Source organism: Hyla sarda, chromosome 1 (assembly GCF_029499605.1).
Source record: "Hyla sarda isolate aHylSar1 chromosome 1, aHylSar1.hap1, whole genome shotgun sequence".
Lineage (NCBI taxonomy): Eukaryota > Metazoa > Chordata > Amphibia > Anura > Hylidae > Hyla > Hyla sarda.
In genome coordinates, this window is record NC_079189.1 from 64,513,381 (window position 1) to 64,536,058 (window position 22,678).

The 22,678-nt window shown below is 42.9% G+C and overlaps 1 protein-coding gene across 1 annotated transcript in view; it reads left to right on the forward strand.

Moving 5' to 3' along the window:
• The window catches only part of CC2D2A (coiled-coil and C2 domain containing 2A), a gene marked incomplete in the record, with an annotated part of 119,749 nt that extends 100,220 nt beyond the window's left edge, over positions 1–19,529 (forward strand). The window contains 11 exon segments of the mRNA XM_056555177.1: positions 328–424; positions 814–912; positions 1,582–1,758; positions 2,462–2,665; positions 4,581–4,670; positions 8,023–8,136; positions 8,857–8,991; positions 12,381–12,503; positions 14,109–14,167; positions 14,568–14,745; positions 17,949–19,529. Of these exon segments, the coding sequence (XP_056411152.1) occupies positions 328–424; positions 814–912; positions 1,582–1,758; positions 2,462–2,665; positions 4,581–4,670; positions 8,023–8,136; positions 8,857–8,991; positions 12,381–12,503; positions 14,109–14,167; positions 14,568–14,745; positions 17,949–18,137 (1,465 nt within the window).
• Between the last annotated feature and the right edge of the window lie 3,149 nt (positions 19,530–22,678).

Genomic DNA, 22,678 nt, shown 5'->3' on the forward strand with positions numbered 1-22,678 from the left:
GGGGCAGGGCTATTACATCACAAGCTCCCGGCACCAACTCTAAGCGTTCAGAAGATTTTGAGTACCCCTTTCATCGTATATCATTGATAAATTTAGATACCCTAATGATAACGCCATACATTGCCTAAATAAAAGTCATACACAATCCCACATGACAATACTTAGGTCTTGTGTTTTGAAGCCAAGTATTGTTTGAAGCCAAGTTGTCAATCATCCTGTGGAAGGTGATGGAGCCTAGAAGTTCCTTCCCTATATACCAGCCCTCTCCTTTTTTTCATTCCATAAACTGTTGTAAGAAGTTTCCTATATGCTTTCGCCTTCGTCTAGGGCTCCCAATGGTGACTACAGCACAGCCAGTTTACAGTCTGTGAAGGACGATGTCTTTATTAATGTCTTCGATGAAGTTTGTTTTGATATTTTAGAGGTAAGAGCAAGTCCACACATGATACGAGCCCAATATTTACTGTCTACATCAGCGTAACGGCAGAATGGTATGCCGCCATATACTGTTGCATACCTGAGTCTTTCTCATTAATTTAAGTGGACCAAAAGTAAATCTATTAGTGTCTATGTTCAGTCCATTGAATTGAATATAGTCAACTCAGGTAGGCAGAAGTATGTCGCCATACTGTCCTGCCGCTATGCCGTCCTATACATGAAATGCAGAGAAGATAACAAATTTGAACAAAAACTAAGCAAGGCTATACCTGTCTGCTGCACCACATCTTATATACCTCACCTTTACCTTTGAAATTGACAGCTTTCCAAGGTTACAGTAGTATAAAAGTAATAATGGTGATTGATATGTCTTAGGACGATCGCGAGAGAGGAAGCGGAATCCATACAAGAGTGGAGAGACACTGGCTCGGATCCATCCGAATTCCATTTACCACAATCTATTTCCAGGCCCGGGTAGGTGCAGTCACATTAATCTGGACAACAGAGAAAAAAGGTGCTGTGATACACTAACAAAAGAAGGAAACCCAGACAAACTCTGGGAGAACCTACAAACTCCATGTAGATGTTGTTTTTGGTCAGATACATTCTTAGGCTGCTTTCAGACTATAAAATTCATTCGTTTTAAAGATCCGTTTGACGTTCCGTTATGAAAACCCTGAAAATCGGCCATTAAACATCCGTTAGAAAATCCCATTATAGTCTATGGGATTTTTACATTATCCGTTTTAATCCTTTATAGTCCGTTATGAATAACGGACGTTATTTTGTGACGGGAGAATGAACGGAAGAAATAGTTCATGCACTGTTTCTCCCGTTACCATCTTCCGTCACAAAATAACGTCCGTTATTAATAACGGACTATAAAGGATTAAAACGGATAATGTAAAAATCTCATAGACAATAAATGGATTTTCTAACGGACGTTTAATGGCCGATTTTCTGGGTTTTCATAACGGAACATCAAACGGATCTTTAAAACGGATGAATTTTATAGTGTGAAAGCAGCCTTAGCACAATGCACTGATATATAAGGTACATTATAAGGTTACATGACATCCTTTTTCTTTACTTTAACCTGTTATTATTTGTTCTTTTCTTAACTTAAAAGTTCTTTCATTTCAGATAGATGGAACTTTCCGACTTGATGCGCCTCCTGTGCTTCTGGGATACAGCAAGCAGCGCAGCCTGGGAAATGATGGTGGTTATGAGTCAGTACGAAGCCTCAGTCAGGGGTCTTTTCTGACACTTTTTATCACCATTGAACCTCAGCTTGTGCCAGGAGATCCCATTAGAGAGAAGGTACGGATAACTTCATTAGAATCTACACATTAACATGTCTCTGCCAAGGTCCTCAGCTACAAAATAGCAATAACTTAGGGGAATTCCTCACTATTGTCTGTGGTAGACGTGTTTTACAGTCAATAATTTTCTGTTGTGAAAATGCTGACGTGTCAAATTTATGAAATGGCACAGAACATATGATAAATCTGAGCAATAGACTGCCAGGGGAAATTACCTCAGCACAGTCACTTTTACAATAAAAGAAAAAGTGGCTGTGTTAAGTGCTGCGCGTTGCTGTATTGCATTGATGACCCCCTATAACTTTCTTATTTTTCCATATATCTGGCTGTATGAGGGCTCATTTTTCGTGCCATGATCTGTTGTTTTTAAAAGTACAGTTTTTGCGTATAAGTGACGTTTTGGTATTTTTTTTTTTCTGATGTGATGTGACCAAGAATCTGCAATTTTGGACATTAGTATTTGTGAATAGTCCCAGATAAACTGCTTTAATTCCAGATCTGATATCCCAACAAATCCTAAGATAACAAAATGAAATGTTCGTGCCTTCTTCTATATATTAATGTATCATACACATATGTTTTCCCACACAGTATTTCCCATTAAATAGTGTTCATAAAGGAGTCCGGTCAAGTGGTCATGATGAATAATAATGATATTACGGTACATGGCGATGAGTCTTAATAACATTTAATGTTTTTAGTTTGACAGTCGAGAAGATGAGAAGTTACTTCAGGCTGCAGAGAAGTTCCAAAGTGAAGCTGCCTTAAAATTCCCAAGAAGGCAATGCCTGACCACGGTTACTGATATCAATGGGACCACGGTGTTTGTGACGCGTTACGTGAACGCCCTGAAGCCTCCACAGGAACTGCTCGATGCTGACCCAAATAATGTGCAGGTTACAAGTGTGAGTATCGGGAGTCATGAATATATATATATATATATATGTGTCTGTATATGTATTAGAGATGTAAGAAAAAATCGATTCCCGCGATTATCACGATTTTTTCACTTGGCGATACTGAATCAATTCAAAATATTTTTGAATCGATCCTTTTAGGGATGTGGAATTTGTATCTTTTGACGCCCGGAACAGCATGTCCCGGGCATAAGGAGATACAAGTTACACATTTGTGGAGCCGGGCAGGCCGGATCTGACGCGACGACTCGTGCCCGCTCCGTACTCTGCGACCCCCGGCTGATTTCAGTAGCCGGGGGCCGCTGATGCATCACCGCCGCTAATATCCAGCATGCGGTGCTCTGCATTGTGTATGGAGCAGGCTCCAGACTGGTGCCCGCTCCATACTCTGCAGCCCCCGGCTGTTCTAAGTAGCCTGGGGCCGCCGCTAATAGCCAGGTGTTTGGTCCCCGGGCTGTATTCTTCTTACTTCCTGTTAGCCCGGCACGTCACATGGAGCTTCAGCCTATCACCAGCCGCAAGGATGTCCCGCCTCGGCTGGTGATAGGCTGAAGCTCTGTGTGACGTGCCGGGCTAACAGGAAGTAAGAAGAATACAGCCCGGGGACCGAACACCTGTACCAGAGTGTACCGGAGCTCCGGGGGCTCGTTGGCAGGTAAGAGAAAGTGTGTTTTCTTTTATTTTGCAGCCCGGACGGGATAAAATGAGAAAAGTGCACGTTGGACTACTAGATCGCCGCTGTCAAAGCTGACAGCGGCGTCTAAAGGGATCTGTGAATGCTCCCTGGTGGGCGATGTATCGGGATATATCACGATGTATCGTCACCTAGACGGTATCGGGATATATCGAATCGCCACACTGGTATCGCGATTCGAATCGTATAGCCAAATTCTTGGCGATTCACACCCCTAATATGTATGTACGTATATCAACTGTAGTGGTAATAAATATACCTAGTGTAGAGCTTTAAAGGGGTGTACCTGACCAGAATAAAATCCATGTCTGCTTTCCTGTAAAAACAGAAATGGCACCACACCTATCCACAGGTTGTGTGTGATAATGCAGCTCAACACCATTGCCTTTATTGGAGCTGAGATACCACTAAATTGCAAACCCCTGTACCATGTCCCGGGGTATAAAACTTCTTGATAAACAACCCCTAAGACATAACTTTTACAGTGTACTATTAAAACTTATAATCCAAACAAAGAGATTAAAACTGATATCGGAGTGGACCAGATTGGTAACTACAACGTATTGGGGAGTACACACTCCATAAAAAGAAATGCACGGCCCTGCAGTGGCCGCTATAGCGTCTATCCACTCCGATCATCACTTAAAACGTAACTCTATTGCCGCCTCTACATGTTTCGCTGAGAAAACGGCTTTCTCAAGAGGCAATGGTGGCAATGGCTTCTTTTTAGGGAGTGTGTACTCCCCAATACGTTGTATTTACCATTTTGGTCTACTCCGATATCCGTTTTAAATCTTTTCGTTGGGATTATACTTTTTAATAGTACACAGTAAAAGTTATGTTTTAGGAGTTGTTTATCAAGGGGTTTTATACCCCGGGACACGGCCAAGGGGTTTGGAATTTAGTGTCAATTGGCCCCTAACTGCCCTTGGGTAGTATTTATGAGCTGAGATACAAGCCACAACTAATACACAGAGGTAGCGCTTAATCTAGAAGAAAGCAGCCATGTTTTTAAAATCCTGGATAGTCCCTTTAATACTGCAGGATGCTCTATGGAAGTCATGTACATTATCTGGTATTTGAAAGGTTTTCAGGTTGTGTGTAGTAACCCAATGGCAGCAGATCTTCACAAATAGGCCATAATTGTATTGTATGAACTAACACATCTCGGAATCATACTGATGTACATTTGTAATATCCCCCGCACAGGAGCTGGTGGCCCGATACGTGTCTTTAATTCCCTTCCTGCCAGATAATGTATCCTTCGCCGGGATCTGTAATTTATGGAGTACATCAGATGTGAGTATCTAGAACACCATAAGATGGACTGTGTACTGCTTCATATGGATCATAATGTATCTCAGCCCAGTACAGTGATCCCTCAACTTACAATGGCCTCAACATACAATAGTTTCAACATACAATGGTCTTTTCTGGATCATTGTAACTTGAAACCAGACTAAACATACAATGCTACGGACAGTCCAGATCTGTGATACCTGTCACAACTGGAGGAACTGACCAATCAGAATGGGCATTTTACTGGTAAATCACCTGTATTACTGAAGTGCATGCACTGACTGGTGTCTGGTAGCGCCCCCTACAGTACAGGGAGGAACTACAAGTTCTGTACTACTCCTTACCTGTGCCAGGGTTAGCTGCTCCTTTGGACACCAAGTAAGGGCGGCTCCATTTTGGACACTGTGTATACTGTATAGGACCCTGAAGAAGCTCCTGTCCTCTACATAAACCATTGTTTCCCAACCAGGGTGTCTCCAGCTGTTGCAAAACTACAACTCCCAGCATGCCCGGACAGCCAGCGGCTGTCCGGGCATGCTGGAAGTTGTAGTTTTGCAACAGCTGAAGGCACCCTGGTTGGGAAACTCTGACATAGACAGTGATTACAGCTCCCAGCAGATCTTTCTTTCTTTTATATATAAGGATTTGCTTTATCTATATTAGTTATCTACTTATTTTTCTTTAATCCTCACTTTTTCCTTTTTTTCGGATGACATTTTTGGGCTTCAGAACCAATTACCAGGTTTCCATAAAGTTATGGTCTCAACATACAATGGTTTCAATATACAATGGTCGTCCTGGAACCAATTAATATTGTAACTTGAGGGACCACTGTAGCTGCATATATACACAGTAGACTTTGGATGGATAGCCATTCCTTAGGGCCCATGCACACTACAAATTGTTCACTCTGAATGAATCAAGAGCAGATTCCGCTTGCGGCAGAATCCCATTGATTCCAGTCAGCGTAGCTTAATTTCCGTAGTACGCTCGGGCCCCTTACTAGGTACTGTGTGGCCTGTGCTGGGCCCCTTACTAGGTACTGTGTGGCCTGTGCTGGGCCCCTTACTAGGTACTGTGTGGCCTGTGCTGGGCCCCTTACTAGGTACTGTGTGGTCTGTGCTGGGCCCCTTACTAGGTACCGTGTGGCCTGTGCTGGGCCCCTTACTAGGTACTGTGTGGCCTGTGCTGGGCCCCTTACTAGGTACTGTGTGGCCTGTGCTGGGCCCCTTACTAGGTACTGTGTGGCCTGTGCTGGGCCCCTTACTAGGTACTGTGTGGCCTGTGCTGGGCCCCTTACTAGGTACTGTGTGGCCTGTGCTGGGCCCCTTACTAGGTACTGTGTGGCCTGTGCTGGGCCCCTTACTAGGTACTGTGTGGCCTGTGCTGGGCCCCTTACTAGGTACTGTGTGGCCTGTGCTGGGCCCCTTACTAGGTACTGTGTGGCCTGTGCTGGGCCCCTTACTAGGTACTGTGTTGCCTGTGCTGGGCCCCTTACTAGGTACCGTGTGGCCTGTGCTGGGCCCCTTACTAGGTACCGTGTGGCCTGTGCTGGGCCCCTTACTAGGTACCGTGTGGCCTGTGCTGGGCCCCTTACTAGGTACTGTGTGGCCTGCGCTGGGCCCCTTACTAGGTACCGTGTGGCCTGCGCTGGGCCCCTTACTAGGTACCGTGTGGCCTGTGCTGGGCCCCTTACTAGGTACTGTGTGGCCTGTGCTGGGCCCCTTACTAGGTACTGTGTGGCCTGTGCTGGGCCCCTTACTAGGTACTGTGTGGCCTGTGCTGGGCCCCTTACTAGGTACCGTGTGGCCTGTGCTGGGCCCCTTACTAGGTACCGTGTGGCCTGTGCTGGGCCCCTTACTAGGTACCGTGTGGCCTGTGCTGGGCCCCTTACTAGGTACCGTGTGGCCTGTGCTGGGCCCCTTACTAGGTACTGTGTGGCCTGTGCTGGGCCCCTTACTAGGTACTGTGTGGCCTGTGCTGGGCCCCTTACTAGGTACTGTGTGGCCTGTGCTGGGCCCCTTACTAGGTACTGTGTGGCCTGTGCTGGGCCCCTTACTAGGTATATGTGCTTTACAGCTGCCTATAAACTTGAGATGGGAACAGCTATAAGATCGACAACACATTCCGCTCAATAACCAATATAGATAGGGGAAGCTGCAGATATTCCCACCAAAGGCTGATGCAGGGGATGAAGGATTACATGGCAGCTATTTAAATAAATTGGCGACCATGTAATAGGTGGACAAGCTGGGTTCTCCAGCTAGAGAGCTTCTTTTTGTTGTAAATCGATCCCCTCTACAGAGGTGCACCAAAATATTTTATTGGGTGTGGGTATTCAAGGGCTTAGTAGCGTAATTTACATTACGCTCTCTTTATTAACACTATACTGCACCATATATTGTGTATGCTGATGAACACTATATCCTGGTGCTTTTTGGCATCTGCACCCAGTATGGTGGCTGTTAGAGATGAGCGAACTTACAGTAAATTCGATTTCTCACGAACTTCTCGGCTCGGCAGTTGATGACTTATCCTGTGTAAATTAGTTCAGCCTTCAGGTGCTCCGGTGAGTCTCCTAGGACTGTATCCACCTTTTCCAGCCCACCGGAGCACCGGAAAGCTGAACTAATTTATGCAGGAAAAGTCATCTCTAGTGGCTGTGATAGGCCCCAGAAGTGGTGAGGATACCTCATGCGTCCAGACCCAGCAGACCACCATTGTGTGTTATCTATTTATTCTACCAGGTCATATAGAGGAAAGAGTGTTCCAACTAGAGTTAAAGGGGTTATCCAGGGAAAAAAAAACTTTTTTTTATATATCAGCTGGCTCCAGAAAGTTAAACAGATTTGTAAATGACTTCTATTAAAAAATCTTAATCCTTTCAGCACTTATGAGCTTTTGAAGTTAAGGTTGTTCTTTTCTGTCTAAGTGCTCTCTGATGACACCTGTCTTGGGAGGTTTTCTATGGGGATTTGCTTCTAAGCTAGGCGGTTCCTGAGACAGGTGTCATCAGAGAGCACTTAGACAGAAAAGAACAACCTTAACTTCAGAAGCTCATAAGTACTGAAAGGATTAAGATTTTTTAATAGAAGTAATTTACAAATCTGTTTAACTTTCTGGAGCCAGTTGATATATATAAAAAAAAGTTTTTCCCTGGAATAACCCTTTAATAGGGGAGATTTATCAAAACCTGTGCAAAGGAGATGTTGCCCCTAGCAACCAATCAGATCGCTTCTTTAAAGGCCTCGTTAAAAATAAAAAAAAAAAGTGAGCTGATTGGTTTCTATGGGCAACTTTTCCTCTGGACAGGTTTTGATAGATCTCCCCCAATATCTTCTGTTCTTTGCAGCAATTCCTTGACCTTCTGGCTGGAGATGAAGAAGAACATGCCGTGCTTCTCTGCAATTACTTCCTGGCCATGGGAAAGAAGGCCTGGCTTGTTATAGGAAACGCCATCCCTGAGGTAGTCAGCGGTTACACCATTTATAAACCTACCAGTGTTATATTTTATTATTTTTGGGCTTGTTTGAAAGTCCCAACCTGTGTATACATTTGTTGTGTAATAGATAACATTGTAGCTAATGTAACTGGATGTGCTCTGAAATAGGAGAACAAGCTGCAGGCGGAGTGTTTAAAATGTAATGGAGAATAAGTATATTGAGTCAGTACTAATTTATTGGTGTTCTGAATTGGGTAAAAATAATGCTTAACAGGGTATTTCAGCCTCTCCTAAAAACAATATACTGCTGGGGTGTTTTGGGGGGATAGGGGAGAAAAAAGCATTCTTGCCTAGTCCTGGTCCCCCACAGCTCCAGTTCGCCTCCAACTGGTCCCCCAGTCTTTTCTCTTCTTCCTTCCTTCGAGATGAGCAATCTGTGCAGGACCTGCCCTCCCAGCCAATCACAGGACACCACTGCAGCCAGTGATTGGCTGACCCAGCAATTCCTGCACTTAGTGCTCTTCTCAGTTGGGGAAAAAAATAGAGAGGATTGGGGGACTGTAGGGAGCTGCAGGGGACTGGGGCTAGATTAGTATTTTGTTTTTGTTTTTTCCCTCTATTTCTCCTTCTCTCCATTTTTTCTTGTTTTTTTTTTTTTTTTTTTTTTTAATTAAAAACAAAGCTACAATACCCCTCTAAATCTTGGACTCCTGATGCAATTCACAACCTTTTTTATGTCTTTAGGGCCCCACTACTTATGTGCTGACACTAGAGCAGAACCAGTACGTCATATGGAATCCAAGCAGCGGTCGCTTTTATGGCCAATATGATACGTTTTGTCCTTTACAAAGTGTTGGCTGCTTGATAAATGCGGATAATGTAAGTATGTTAGTAATAGCCCAAAATGGCATATGTAGGGGTCCTGTAAAAGAGGCTGTGCAAGTTCTTATCCTCATCACTTTACAATATACAGCACAATTCTCTGTCTGTTACCAACAGAGTTCTGCAGTATTAGGCTATGTTCACGAGGCGGAATGTCAGCCTGAAAAATTCCCCAGGCAGAAAATGCTGGTTATAGGACCGTTTGGTAATGCGCAGTCTCCATAGACGGCAATGCATTTTCTAGCAGACTCTAGAAGTGACATGTCGTGCACATGGTGCAGCAGAATACCATTAAAGGAAAATGGTCACCCATTCACCCACACTAAACCTGATACATCGGATTATAGTGTAGTTGAACAGCAGACTGATTTGTGGTTTCTGACCGATATACGTATCTGCACGCCAGCGCCAGGTCCCTCTGAAGTTCGGCTTCTTCCAGCGCTGGATTGCGCACTGGTGGCAGGCCCACCAGCTGGATTTGAATATTCAAGGACGCTAGTCATGTGAGCGCTAAGTAGGCAAAAGCGCTCATGTGACCATCGCCCATGAATATTCAAGTCCAGCCGGCGGGCCTGCCACCAGCACGCAATCCAGCGCTGGAAGAAGCCGAACTTCACAGGGACCGGGTGCCAGCGTGCAGGTATGTATATCGGTCAGAAACCTTGCATCGCTCTCCGGTTCATCCGCACTATGACCGGGTGTATTGGGTTTAGTGTGGGTGAACCCATGAGCGTTTTCTTTTAAAAGCAATAGGACTCAACGGAATTTCCCAACTGAATCTTTTTTCACTAGATTCCGCTTGTAAATTCCTCTGTGTGAACATGCAATAAGGTCACAGACCTTGGTTGCAGGTTGCAAATTTGAATTTTCGGTGACTGTTGTGTCACAGTCGCATTGTATCACAACATCACTACGTTGACAATGATCAGATGAGATGTAGCAATGAATGATCACAATCTTGTTACGTGACCGGTTGCTGTGCAGAACTAGTATGATATAGATTGTCATAGCTAAAAAGGACCAATTTTTATATTTGATATCAGAGGAAGTTTTTGTTACTTAGAGTTAGTAAAGCTTTTCTCAGTGATTGTTCAACCATACAGAATATCTCTATTATATCTAATATACAGGGTGGGCCATTTGTATGGATACACCTTAATAAAATGGGAATGGTTGGTGATATTAACTTCCTGTTTGTGGCACATTAGTATATGTGAGGGGGGAAACTTTTCAAGATGGGTGGTGACCATGGTGGTCATTTTGAATCCAACTTTTGTTTTTTCAATAGGAAGAGGGTCATGTGACACATCAAACTTATTGGGAATTTCACAAGAAAAAACATGATGTGCTTGGTTTTAACGTAACTTTATTCTTTCATGAGTTATTTACAAGTTTTTGACCACTTATAAAATGTGTTCAATGTGCTGCCCATTGTGTGGATTATAATACAACCCTCTTCTCCCACTCTTCACACACTGATAGCAACACCGCAGGAGAAATGCTAGCACAGGCTTCCAGTATCTGTAGTTTCAGGTGCTGCACATCTCGTATCTTCACAGCATAGATAATTGCCTTCAGATGTCCCCAAAGATAAAAGTCTAAGGGGGTCAGATCGGGAGACTTTGGGGGCCATTCAACTGGCCCACGACGACCAATCCACTTTCCAGGAAACTGTTCATCTAGGAATGCTCGGACCTGACACCCATAATGTGGTGGTCACCATCTTGCTGGAAAAACTCAGGGAACGTGCCAGCTTCAGTGCATAAAGAGGGAAACACATCATCATGTAGCAATTTCACATATCCAGTGGCCTTGAGGTTTCCATTGATGAAGAATGGCCCCACTATCTTTGTACCCCATATACCACACAATACCATTAATTTTTGTGTTCCAACAGGCTTGGAGGGATCTATCCAATGTGGGTTAGTGTCAGACAAATAGCGGTGGTTTTGTTTGTTAACTTCACCATTCACATAAAAGTTTGCCTCATCACTGAACAAAATCTTCTGCGTAAACTGAGGGTCCTGTTCCAAGTTTTGCCCATTCTGCAGCACCTGAAACTACGGATACTGGAAGCCTGTGCTAGCATTTCTCCTGCGGTGTATATAGTAGTATATAGCAGTGTATACGGATACTGGAAGCCTGTGCTAGCATTTCTCCTGCGGTGTTGCTATCAGTGTGTGAAGAGTGGGAGAAGAGGATTGCATTGACAATCCAACACAATGGGCAGCACATTGAACACATTTTATAAGTGGTCAGAAACCTGTAAATAACTCATGAAAGAATAAAGTTACATTAAAACCAAGCACATCATTGTTTTTCTTGTGAAATTCCCAATAAGTTTGATGTGTCACATGACTCTCTTCCTATTGAAAAAACAAAAGTTGGATTCAAAATGGCCGACTTCAAAATGGCCGCCATGGTCACCACCCATCTTGAAAAGTTTCCCCCTCACATATACTAATGTGCCACAAACAGGAAGTTAATATCACCAACCATTCCCATTTTATTAAAGGGGTAGTCCAGTGGTAAAAAACTTATCCCCTATCCTAAAGATAGGGGATAAGTTTGAGATTGCGGGGGGTCCGACCGCTGGGGCCCCCTGCGATCTCTCTGTACGGGGGCCAGGCTCTCCGGCCAGATAGCGGGTGTCGACCACCGCATGAAGCGGCGGCCGACACGCCCTCTCAATACATCTCTATGGCAGAGCAGGAGATTGCCGAAGGCAGCGCTCAGGCTCTGCCATAGAGTTGTATTGAGGGGGCGGGTCGGCCGCTGCTTCGCGCGGAGGTCGACACGTCCCCTTCCCGTGGGCTGTTGGGGCTCCGTACAGGAGTTCGCGGGGGGCCCCAGTGGTCGGACCCCCCGTGATGTGCAACTTATCCCCTATCCTTAGGATAGGGGATAAGTTATTCACCACTGGGTTAACCACTGGACTACTCCTTTAAGGTGTATCCATATAAATCGTCCACCCTGTGTGTGTGTGTATATATATATGTGTGTATGTATGTATGTGTATATATATATATATATATATATATATATATATATATATATATATATGTATATATATAATAGACTTTTAAAACTGGCATAGCTTTGTTAACCAAGACAGTGTTTCACAACCAGTGTGCCTCCAGCTGTTGCAAAACTACAACTCCCACCATGCCCAGACAGCCTTTGGCTGTCTGGGCATGCTGGGAATTGTAGTTTTGCAACAGCTGGAGGCACACTGGTTGTGAAACACTGATCTAAGAACTAGGACCATCTTACTTGGCTTGGGAGAGTCTGAAGTCTTCAATGTTGATTGTTCTTCTGTGTGTACACGTCTGTACTTTTTAACCCACCTTCTCCTTCACTCAAGCTTATGGCTGTTATTCTTTTAGATATGGTTCAATATTCAGCAATATGACTCTCCTATGAGTATAAGTTTTGACACAAGTCGCCCGAAGCTTTGGAAGCCGTTCTTCTCGAGAAGTTACCCGAATCCTGGACTGCCCAGCGTGCAGGTATTTCTGCCATCTAAAACTGTGACATGTTGGTGAATAGCAGGACATATAGCAGGACATATCTGCCCTCCATTACTTTTGGATGATGGTTTACAGGGAGTTGGAGTTGCATATCATCTGGAATATTTCTGGTTAAAAAGTATACATGCACAGACACAGGGGGGAATTTATCATTGGTCCTTGTGTGAAGTAGCTTTTTGTATTTTTTATTTTTTCGTTTGTTTTTTTTGTGCTAAATTTTGCACAGTTGTGGGAAATTTTTTAAATGATTGCATGATGTGGGGTACATCTTTGCAAAAGTGGGCAAGAAGGCTGTGAGATAAAGTGTGTAAAACACCTTTTTCTACAGCTATGCTCGTGGTGGTGTAGATTTGCGAATAAAGATTTGTGTGTGGTATATTTTTGTAAATTCATAAATAAAATAAACAAATAATATATATATAATATAAAAACAAGGATACGTTGGCCAGCACATACTGATACCAAAACTACTGCATGGACCTGGCATACAGGTGCAGGCTGCTAGGCTGAATATACATAAACAGGAGAATACAGCAGCACACGGCTAGCACAAAGATACAGATAAAACATGAAATGCTATATAGGTATAATGCAAAAAGTGAAAAAGTGAGGTACTTAGCTCACAATTTGGCGGCCAAATAGTTTGGACCGTCCCACCACGGTAAGGTGACCTCATTGGGACGGACCCTACACTGCACAGAGGCATATTCACAATCAGTTAAACAGGCATTGCAAGGTCTGAGACAGCCACACCTTATACAGCACCTAATAGAGGTGGGTGGGGTGCAGGAGCCAACATGGAGGCAGCCACTCACCCATATGTATAACACAAACAAGGATAAGTTGGCCAGCACATACTGATACCGAAATTACTGCATGGACCTGGCATATAGGTGCACGCTGCTAGGCTGCTGTTTATGTATATTCAGCCTAGCAGCGTGCACCTGTATGCCAGGTACATGTAGTAGTTTGGTTGAGTTACTGTTTGACTTGCGCAGGGAACAGAACAGAGCCACTTAGTGGCCGTTTTATTTTTTATCACATTAAAAACATATAGAACAAGGTTGAGAAATTTAACAGCAAGTAAATAGCAAAGTGTCTTATAATTACATAAGGAACAATATATTAAACATTTATTTTGGTGACAGGTATGCTTTAAAAATCGTAATCCTGTATGCTCCAGAGGAAGTTGTGTAGTTCTTTCCAGTCTGTCCACAGTGCTCTCTGCTGACACCTCTGTCCAGGACAGGAACTGTCCAGAGCAGGAAAGGTTTGCTATAGAGATTTGCTTCTACTCTGGACAGTTCCTGGCCCAGACAGAGGTGTCAGCAGAGAGCACTGAGGTCAGACTGGAAAGAACTACACAAGATCCTCTGTAGTATACAGCAGCTGTTAAGTACTGTAAGGATTAAGATTTTTAAATAGAAGTAATTTACAAATCTTTTCAACTTTCAATATTTTTTTTCCACCGGAGTAACCCCTTAAACTCATGCACAGGTGGCGCTCATGTTACAGAGCTGACATTTTGCATGTTATTAATTAGCCCATAGTCTTTCTTCTAATAAATGTCGGTTTATTTCCTAGCCGGAGGAATTGATTTATCAGCGAGCGGATAAGACTGCGGCCATGGAACTGCAAGACAGGTAACACCATCAGAGGAGCCCGATGTCCTGAACAAAATAAACTCTTAGTTCTGTTTATGTTTTACCACCCAGCTTTCTATAGACCCTGAATGTCCTGCTCATCCTTCCCTAATGTACTATGCTCATAGGGGATCCTGAATGTTCGGCTGCTTCTTTCCTAGTGTGTCTGTGTCCCATCTTTCTACAGATTTTGAATGTTCTGCTTAATAGTGTGTGTCCATCTTTCTGCAGATCCCAAGTTTTCTGCTGCTTCTTACCTAGAGTTTGTCTTTGCGCTTAGGCTCATGGGGAATACCACCCATCTTTCTACAGATCCTGAATGTTCTGCAGCTTCTTTCCTGGTGTGTTTGAGTCCATTCTCATTTGGCCAGATGAATACTTATTGTTTGTTCATTCATAGGATTGAAAAGCTGCTGAAAGAGAAGATCATGGAGTGGAGACCGAGACATCCCACCCGCTGGAACAGATACTGCACATCTACTCTGCGGCAATTCCTTCCTTTACTGGAACAGAACCAAGGCAAAGATGTGGAGGAAGATCACCGGGCGGAACTGCAGAGACAGCTGGGAGATTATAGGGTACATTATATGATCTGTACTCACTAACACAGTATGAGGCGGTATTATTTGGCATTGTCAGGTCAGGATAATCCTAATAGAGAAAAACAAGAACAGAGAACGGCTGCAAAGAGCAACTGTGGAGGAACTCTAGTGTGTACTGAAACCAATGGATAGTCCAGTGCACCAAGTCAGCTATTTACATTAGAGTTCCATTCGCAGAATCCATTAAAATAGCGGGATATTAGCAGAGAAAAAAAATACTGCAAATAATTTTCTTTTTTTTTGGGGGGGGACCCCATTAAAGTCAATAGAACCCGTTTGTGTCTGTTGTGCAATGGACCATTCAGCTCCGTTATTTCTGTAATGAACAGAGCTCCGACGCTGATGTCAACTTCTCCTTAGAGATTTTTTTTTTCAAGGTTAGATGTTCACTATAGGGATTTCTATGAAATTATCTGGATTGTTTACATACATTTATAATTCAGCATTACTAATATATACAGTACTACATTAGTATTTGCACTCTCGAGCACCGCATTGCCTAGACTCTCTGCTGAGAGCAGGACTAGATGTATACTGGTGTTGTAGCCTGTGAATGTAAACCAGTGGGTTCTTATTTGCTAACATATATCTTTAGAATGTTGTAAAACTCTTCCTTTATACACTGATTGTCATTTTCATTTAACCACAAAAAAATTGAGGGTACTTTTACATGTACTTTATCTAATGTGGATTTTCTGCAGAAGATTATGTACGTGCGAACGTATCCTTAATCAGTATATTCCTTAAAGGAGTACTCCAGCGCAAAATAACTTATCCCCTATCCAAAGGATAGGGGATAAGTTATAGATCGCGGGGGGTCCGAGCGCTGGGGCCCCCACGGGATCTCCTGGACGGGACCGCGGCAGTCTGCAGGAAGTGAAGTTTCGTCCCCAGCAGAAAGCCGCAGCAGACACTCCCCCTCCATGTATCTCTATGGAGCACATGGAGGGGGCGTGTCATCCGCCACGTCATGCAGGGACAGAACGCCCCCTTTCCAGAATACTGCTGCGGCCCCGTCCAGGAGATCCCGGGGGCCCCAGGGCTCGGACCCCTCGCGATCTATAACCTTCGGATAGGGGATAAGTTATATTGCACTACAGATTTCCTTTAAAGCAGTCTTTTGTAAACAGTGTGTCTCCGGCTGTTGCAAAACTACAACTCCCATCATGCAAAGTCTTTAAGTGTACTTCCAATGTTCTGGGCTTTTTATTTCTATTAAAAATGTGCACAATAGAAGACTGAGATCTGTCTCAATAGCACCCATCTGCAGTGCGGGACCCAGCGCCGTAGAATCCCATTACACTGGGTCTTAAACTGGAGATGGGTGCAATGGAGACAGAGCTCTGTATTTTATTGCACGATGATATGCGGCGGGGAGAACGGGCACTCGCAAAGTTATTCTGGTGCCAAATTTAAAGAGTACCTGTCATCAAACCATATATTCTAACCTAACTCAGATCATATTCCCTAACTACACCTAACACCCCTCCTGCCCTTAAAAAAAAAATAAAAAATCTGAGCCTTAAAAAGCTGTGTATTATACATTTCCGCTCTCTTACATTGTGTGAGCTCCCGGCAGGAGAAAGTGGGCGTTCCCCAGCAGGCACAACATCACTGAAGCCTGCGAGAGCTGTGCCTCACCATGCCCCGCACGCACTTCCTGAGTTTGGTCTCCTGCCAGGCTGGGAGGAGACCAAACTAACTGTTTGACTTGTGCAGGGAACAGAACAGAGCCACTTAGTGAACAGCAAGTAAATAGCAAAGTGTCTTATAATTACATAAGGAACAATATATTAAAAGTTTAGTTTGGTCACAGCGATTCACAAAAGCACTGTAGAGACATTTTAACATTTCCAAGATCTTTGATTATTTTCAGTAAATGGCAGTTCTGTTTACGATCAGAAGTTAAAAACCTGTCCTGCTTAGGCTATGTTTACATCAGCGTTAGGGCTCGTTCACACATCGGTAAAGGGAGGTTCACCGGCCAGCCTGTGGGAAGAATGGGAGTTAAGAGGAAAAAAAATAGTGCATGTCCTATTTATTTTTTTATTTTTTTTTTCTATGGTAAAAATGGATACCCGGCGGATTCAAGTCAATAGGATAAGTCGTGGTGATTTTGGTGCATGAAAAAAAAGACCAGTGGACACAGAATGGGTCGGAACACAACGATAGTGTGAATTTAGCCTAAGAAACATCCATTCTCTTAGATCCATTATGGTCATCTAACTGATCTAATTCTAAACTGATGTTAACAAACGCCAACGCTCTGTTATTTGAAATAATTTCTTGAAAAATCCATTAAAATATGGGACAGTTAACATAGTCTTATTCCATTTCTATCCGCCAATGTCTTTTTTCTACTATTATTAGGAGAACTCTGGCGAAAGTAAACTTATCCCCTATCTGCAGCAAGAGCTCCTCACTGAGCATTGGGTCCCATCCTGGTGATCCCGGGGGATTCCAGCATTCAGACTCCCCCACAATCAGCTACTCTGATTTTTTTCTTTAAGGTCACGTGATCTGGCCTTCTGAGCATGCTCAGTTTCAATAACAGATTGTAACGGATGTTAAAACTACGCGCTCGTTCATGCTGAGCAGCTAAAGGCATGTCCGGCCCCTCAGCTCTGTAGTTGAGGACACAATGACAATGTTCACATTGCCGCTGTGCTCCGTCCCATTGTGGGACCGTTCATTTTGTTTTTTCTGTGTCGAACAGCCCCCAAAAGGGGTCGGAGCACAACTCACTCCATTGGGTCCCGACGGATCCCATTGAGGTCTGATTGGGATCCGGTAGTTGCACTATTTTTTCTCCTCCCGTCATTTTGACTGAATTGTAGACAGAGCTCCATATAGCCGAGGATACTTCTGGCACCATAGACTTAATATCAGTTTTAATTCAGTTTCACAGACTCCTTTACAGATCTAAGGAACCAAAATGCAAAAACGCCAATATGAACCCAGTCTTGACTTGAGCATGCGCATCATTTTATAAAATGTATCAGATCCTTCCTGTAATAAACAGCAGCTGCAATATTTGGGCGAATTCTTGCACCTAGAATAATGTGTCAGTAAATAAGCTCTCTTGGCCTTGTTTTTGCAGTTTAGTCATGTATCTGTGCCCTGCATTATACTTGTATTATACTACAGTTTTTCTCATGTGTTTTTTTTTTTTCTTCCAGTTTTCGGGATTCCCAATAAACATGGCCTTCTCTGATGTGAGGCCGCTCATAGAGGCTGTCTACAGCACTGGCGTTCACAACAATGAAGTCCCCAGTGTGGAGTTTGCTCTGGCTGTGTACGTTCACCCCTACCCAAAGAGCATCTACTCAGTATGGATATATGTTGCGTCTCTTATTCGGAACAAATGAGCAAAAGATGGGATGTTCTAGTCTAGCAGATGCCATGATGAGCCCTGACAATCACTAGATCCTGCTGCTTCTTGGCCATCCTGGCGTTTGGCAGAGATACTAGATCCTACATCAGGAGAGACATGTGATACACCACTAGGGACATGCTCATGTAATCCTTACTTGAAATCTGTTGTGTTTACTTGAATAAGACATCGCCGCAGTATAAATATTACAGAGACATAGGTACAAGTGCTGGTAAACATTGAAGAGGGCACGGCCCCTTCAAACTGGTGATCACAGAGAATACCGTTCCCTCACCTCAGGATAAGCCATCAAATAAAAGTGTACCTGTCTCTTTAAAAAAAACTTTTTATAGGTCTTAGGACCCCCACGATCTCAGCTGCGGCACCCCAGACATCCAGTGCACGGAGCAAACTTCTGTGCCAGATGACTGGTGATGCGGGGCAGAGGCTCGTGATGTCACAGCCATGCCCCCTCCCATAGACTTGCGCAGCGGTGATGTCACAAGTCTCCATTGCAGCACCCGATGCTCTAAACTAAGACAATCCCTAAGATTTGCATTGTACGTTTGTCTCGTTAAGCTCGCTCTTCTCCCAGCTAGTTCTGATGAAAACCCTGAGCGATCAAAACTTTTAATATGTCTCTACAATATGTCATTTTTTTTTTTTTTTATGGACAGTGCACATTTGAGTGGTTGTATGATATTACAAAAACATGGCTGCTTTCTTCCCCAAAGCGCCACATCTCTCCACAGGAAGTGCTCGGTATTGCATCTTAGAATATTACACTTGAATGCAGCTGTGAATGCACAGCCTATGGACAAGATTCAAGATTTTTTTTTTTTTTAAACAATCCATGTCCCCCCTCTCTAATATGCCCTTTTATTAGTACAACAATATGTGGTGGTATTGGTGGGGCAGAAAGCTTGTACTATGACCATAGCATAACAAAAATGCATCTGTATTGCAGTTTGAAAGAAGATGTTTCTAGAATTTTTTTCTATAGGAAATTGCACAAAATTTAGTCTCCAAACTGTGGACAAGCGTTGGCTGTCCAGGCATGCTAGGAGTTGTAGTTTTGCAATATTCTGTATCTATGAAACTATACACCAAATGCAGTGTGAACTTTATCAATGCTTATAAAACATTTTGGCCGAGATGCATTATTCAGACTATTTGTACATATACAATTGATTACTAAGAGATCACTACAACCCTATATTCTCATCCATTATTGTAAAGTAAAACATAACTTTTATTAAGAAACAAAAACAGCGCAGGCATTGCTACTCTCCCTGATAGCACCGTCTATCTGCAGAAGAGCGGCTGGTGGCGGTGAACAGTTCAGATGGGGCTCATTTGCAGAAATGAAAGCTTCAACATAAAATCCATGTGTGGCAAGAAATGACAAAGGCACTCACCATGTACAGTGCGACTTCTTCTTTTATTATTAAGTACATCAATGCAGGATAAGGGGGGCAGTATGCTGCTACGAGTGCAAGACGTCAGTGCGTTAAGATTGGTGACCGCTGTTTCCTTCCCAGAGGATCTTCATCGGACCATTTCCTCTAACCTGTGCACTCCTTTTAGTACACTCCCCTTCTAGTGACGTGGAACACAGGTGAGTGGAAATTGGATTCAAATAGAAAAGCAAAGTGCAGTGACAATACATATATAAATATACAAAAAATCTATTTGGAAAAATCTTAAACGCAAAGCTATAAAAAGACTCCCACATCTATTCTATCGTTCAGTCCTGCGTTTTCTTGCGCTCATGTTCGCCGGATCCATCTGGCCTCTAATTGATGCAATCTCCTAATGTTATCTTGACCTTCTGTTACATTAAATTTTTGTAAACCCATAAACATTAACCTTTTTGTGTTTCCATTATGTACAGTATTAACGTGTTCAATTAGCCTTGAGGACCCTTTTCCTGTGGTGACTGATCTGATGCTCACGGAATCTGATATTAACTGGTCTTATAGTGCAGAAAGGTAGCGCTGTCCGCTCATCCACTTATGACTTGGAATGCACACCTGCGCTGTCGGACCTTCCGGTCCCGCCCCGGCTTCACTAGTGCAAACCAAAGAAGTTTATGTCCACCGCTGAAAGTGCAGTTTAAAACTTGCTTTATTTTTCCTGGCAAGGAGGCAAGGAGTACAGATGGGAACGTCTGACGCGTTTCACACCAGCAGGTGCTTAATCGTAGACTCATTGAGATCTCTCGTGATACCTCCTATACAGACGCTTTTTCCTGTTTGGTTGTGTGCACACCAGTTGCAGTGTCCACACTTCCAATTTCCTTTTACTTGCCATTTGTTTTGCCAGCTACAGTTTTTTTCTTTTTTACTGGAAAATTTGAAAGATATATTAGTCAGAAGCCGCTTTTCCAGTAAAAAAAGAAAAAAACAGTAGCTGGCAAAACAAATGGCAAGTAAAAGGAAATTGGAAGTGTGGACACTGCAACTGTTGTGCACACTACCAAACAGGACAAAGCGTCTGTATAGGAGAGATCACGAGAGATCTCAATGAGTTTGTGTTGCAGAATGAAAAATATGGTATATGCAATCATTTGCAAAAGATTTTATATAGGGAGCACTAGAAGACCAGTTAATATCCGATTCCGTGATCAGATCAGTCACCACAGGAAAAGGGTCCTCAAGGCTAATTGAACACGTTAATACTGTACATAATGGAAAACACAAAAAGTTTAATGTTTATGGGTTTTCAAAAATTTTATGTAACAGAAGGTCAAGATAACATTAGGAGATTGCGTGAATTAGAGGCCAGATGGATCCTGCGAACACGAGCGCAAGAAAACGCAGCACTGAAAGATAGAATAGATGTGGGAGTCTTTTTATAGCTTTGCGTTTAAGATTTTTCCAAATAGATTTTTATGTATATTTATATATGTATTGTCACTGCACTTTACTTTTCTATTTGAATCCAATTTCCACTCACCTGTGTTCCACGTCACTAGAAGGGGAGTGTACTAAAAGAAGGAAGAGCATATGTTAGAGGAAATGGTCCATTGAAGATCCACTGGGAAGGAAACAGCTGTCACCAATCCTAATGCACTGACGTCTTGCACTTGTAGGGGCATGCTGCCCCCTTATCCTGCATCGATGTACTGAACAATAATAGAAGTCGCACTGTACATGGTGAGTGCCTTTGTCATTTCTTGCCACACATGGACTAACTTTTATTAAGCCTTCTCAAGTTAAAAACCACCAAACTTGTATAAAGTGTCAAGCTGTGGCAGCCAACCACAACAAGTAATGAGAAGCAGGTACGACTCTATAGGCAGTTGAGAGATGTCAATCATGCAGTTTGAACATAGCCTTGTGGGTATAAATGATTGGTAATCGGTCTGAATAGTGATTGGAGATTAAGTATGTCTGTTTAACCTCCACCAATCAATTACTTTTAGAACTGTAATTGTCCTTTCCTGTTCATGACACATCACACATAGGAGGTTATATAAACCCTAGAACGGCTGGTGGGGCATGTGTTAAAGTTTTTTAATCACCTTCTTGGTCTCTTATGGACTGCAGCCATGATACCTGAATGAATCCAATCATTCAAGCAGCATGCACTAGCCACTTTATCCAAATTTGAGACTAGTAGGTTGTGGTTTTTAACTTGAGAAGGCTTAATAAAAATTATATATACAAGGAATAGCAGCGGGTGGCATCACCCGTATCGGTACAAACAGAACATGCCCATAAATTAGTAAAAATAAATAAAGTGTGAAGGGGAGAGCTGGGAATATAGGGATGCACATTAAACAAGAAAATTAGCATTACATTAATAGAGAATAAATAGAAGTTTGATGGCACTCGCCTATAAAAACATAAACTTTATTGGTCCGTTTCAAAACTCGCTGGATCGGGAACAAATAACCGCAACAGCTGAGGCTGCGCGGGGTGATGACGACAAGCCTGTTCCGCGGTATCCCACTTTCTTCTTCCCACTTTCTCTGGCTGTTGGCGTTTTTTTGTTCCCGATCCAGCGAGTTTTAAAACTGATCAATAAAGTTTATGTTTTTATAGGTGAGTGCCATCGAACTTCTATTTATTTTCTATTAATAAAAGTAATGTTTTACTTTACAATAATGGATGGGAATATAGTGCTCTAGTGATCAATAGTATATATACAAATTGTTGAAATTAACCCTCCATCCATAGGTCCGTTATTGGGATGTGCATTATTCAGACTAATCTTAACCAAAGATATCTATGTAGATTTACAATAATTTATTTATTTTAAAGGATATGTTTAAATGTGTCGTATTGCTTTTTTAATTTAATTTTATTATCCATTGACATGAACAGGGCGGCTTTACGGACAGCAGGATTTTTTCACTTTTTTTATGGTCTCATTTAAGGGGTCACATTTTTATTTTTTTATTATTATTACATTGATGCATCGAGGCTTGTTTATTTTTTAGCTTTTCAGATATACAGCTACATCTAATGAGAGCAGCACTTCTGCTCTAATGGTGGGGATCAAAGGACTCTCCGATCACAGCCATTAACC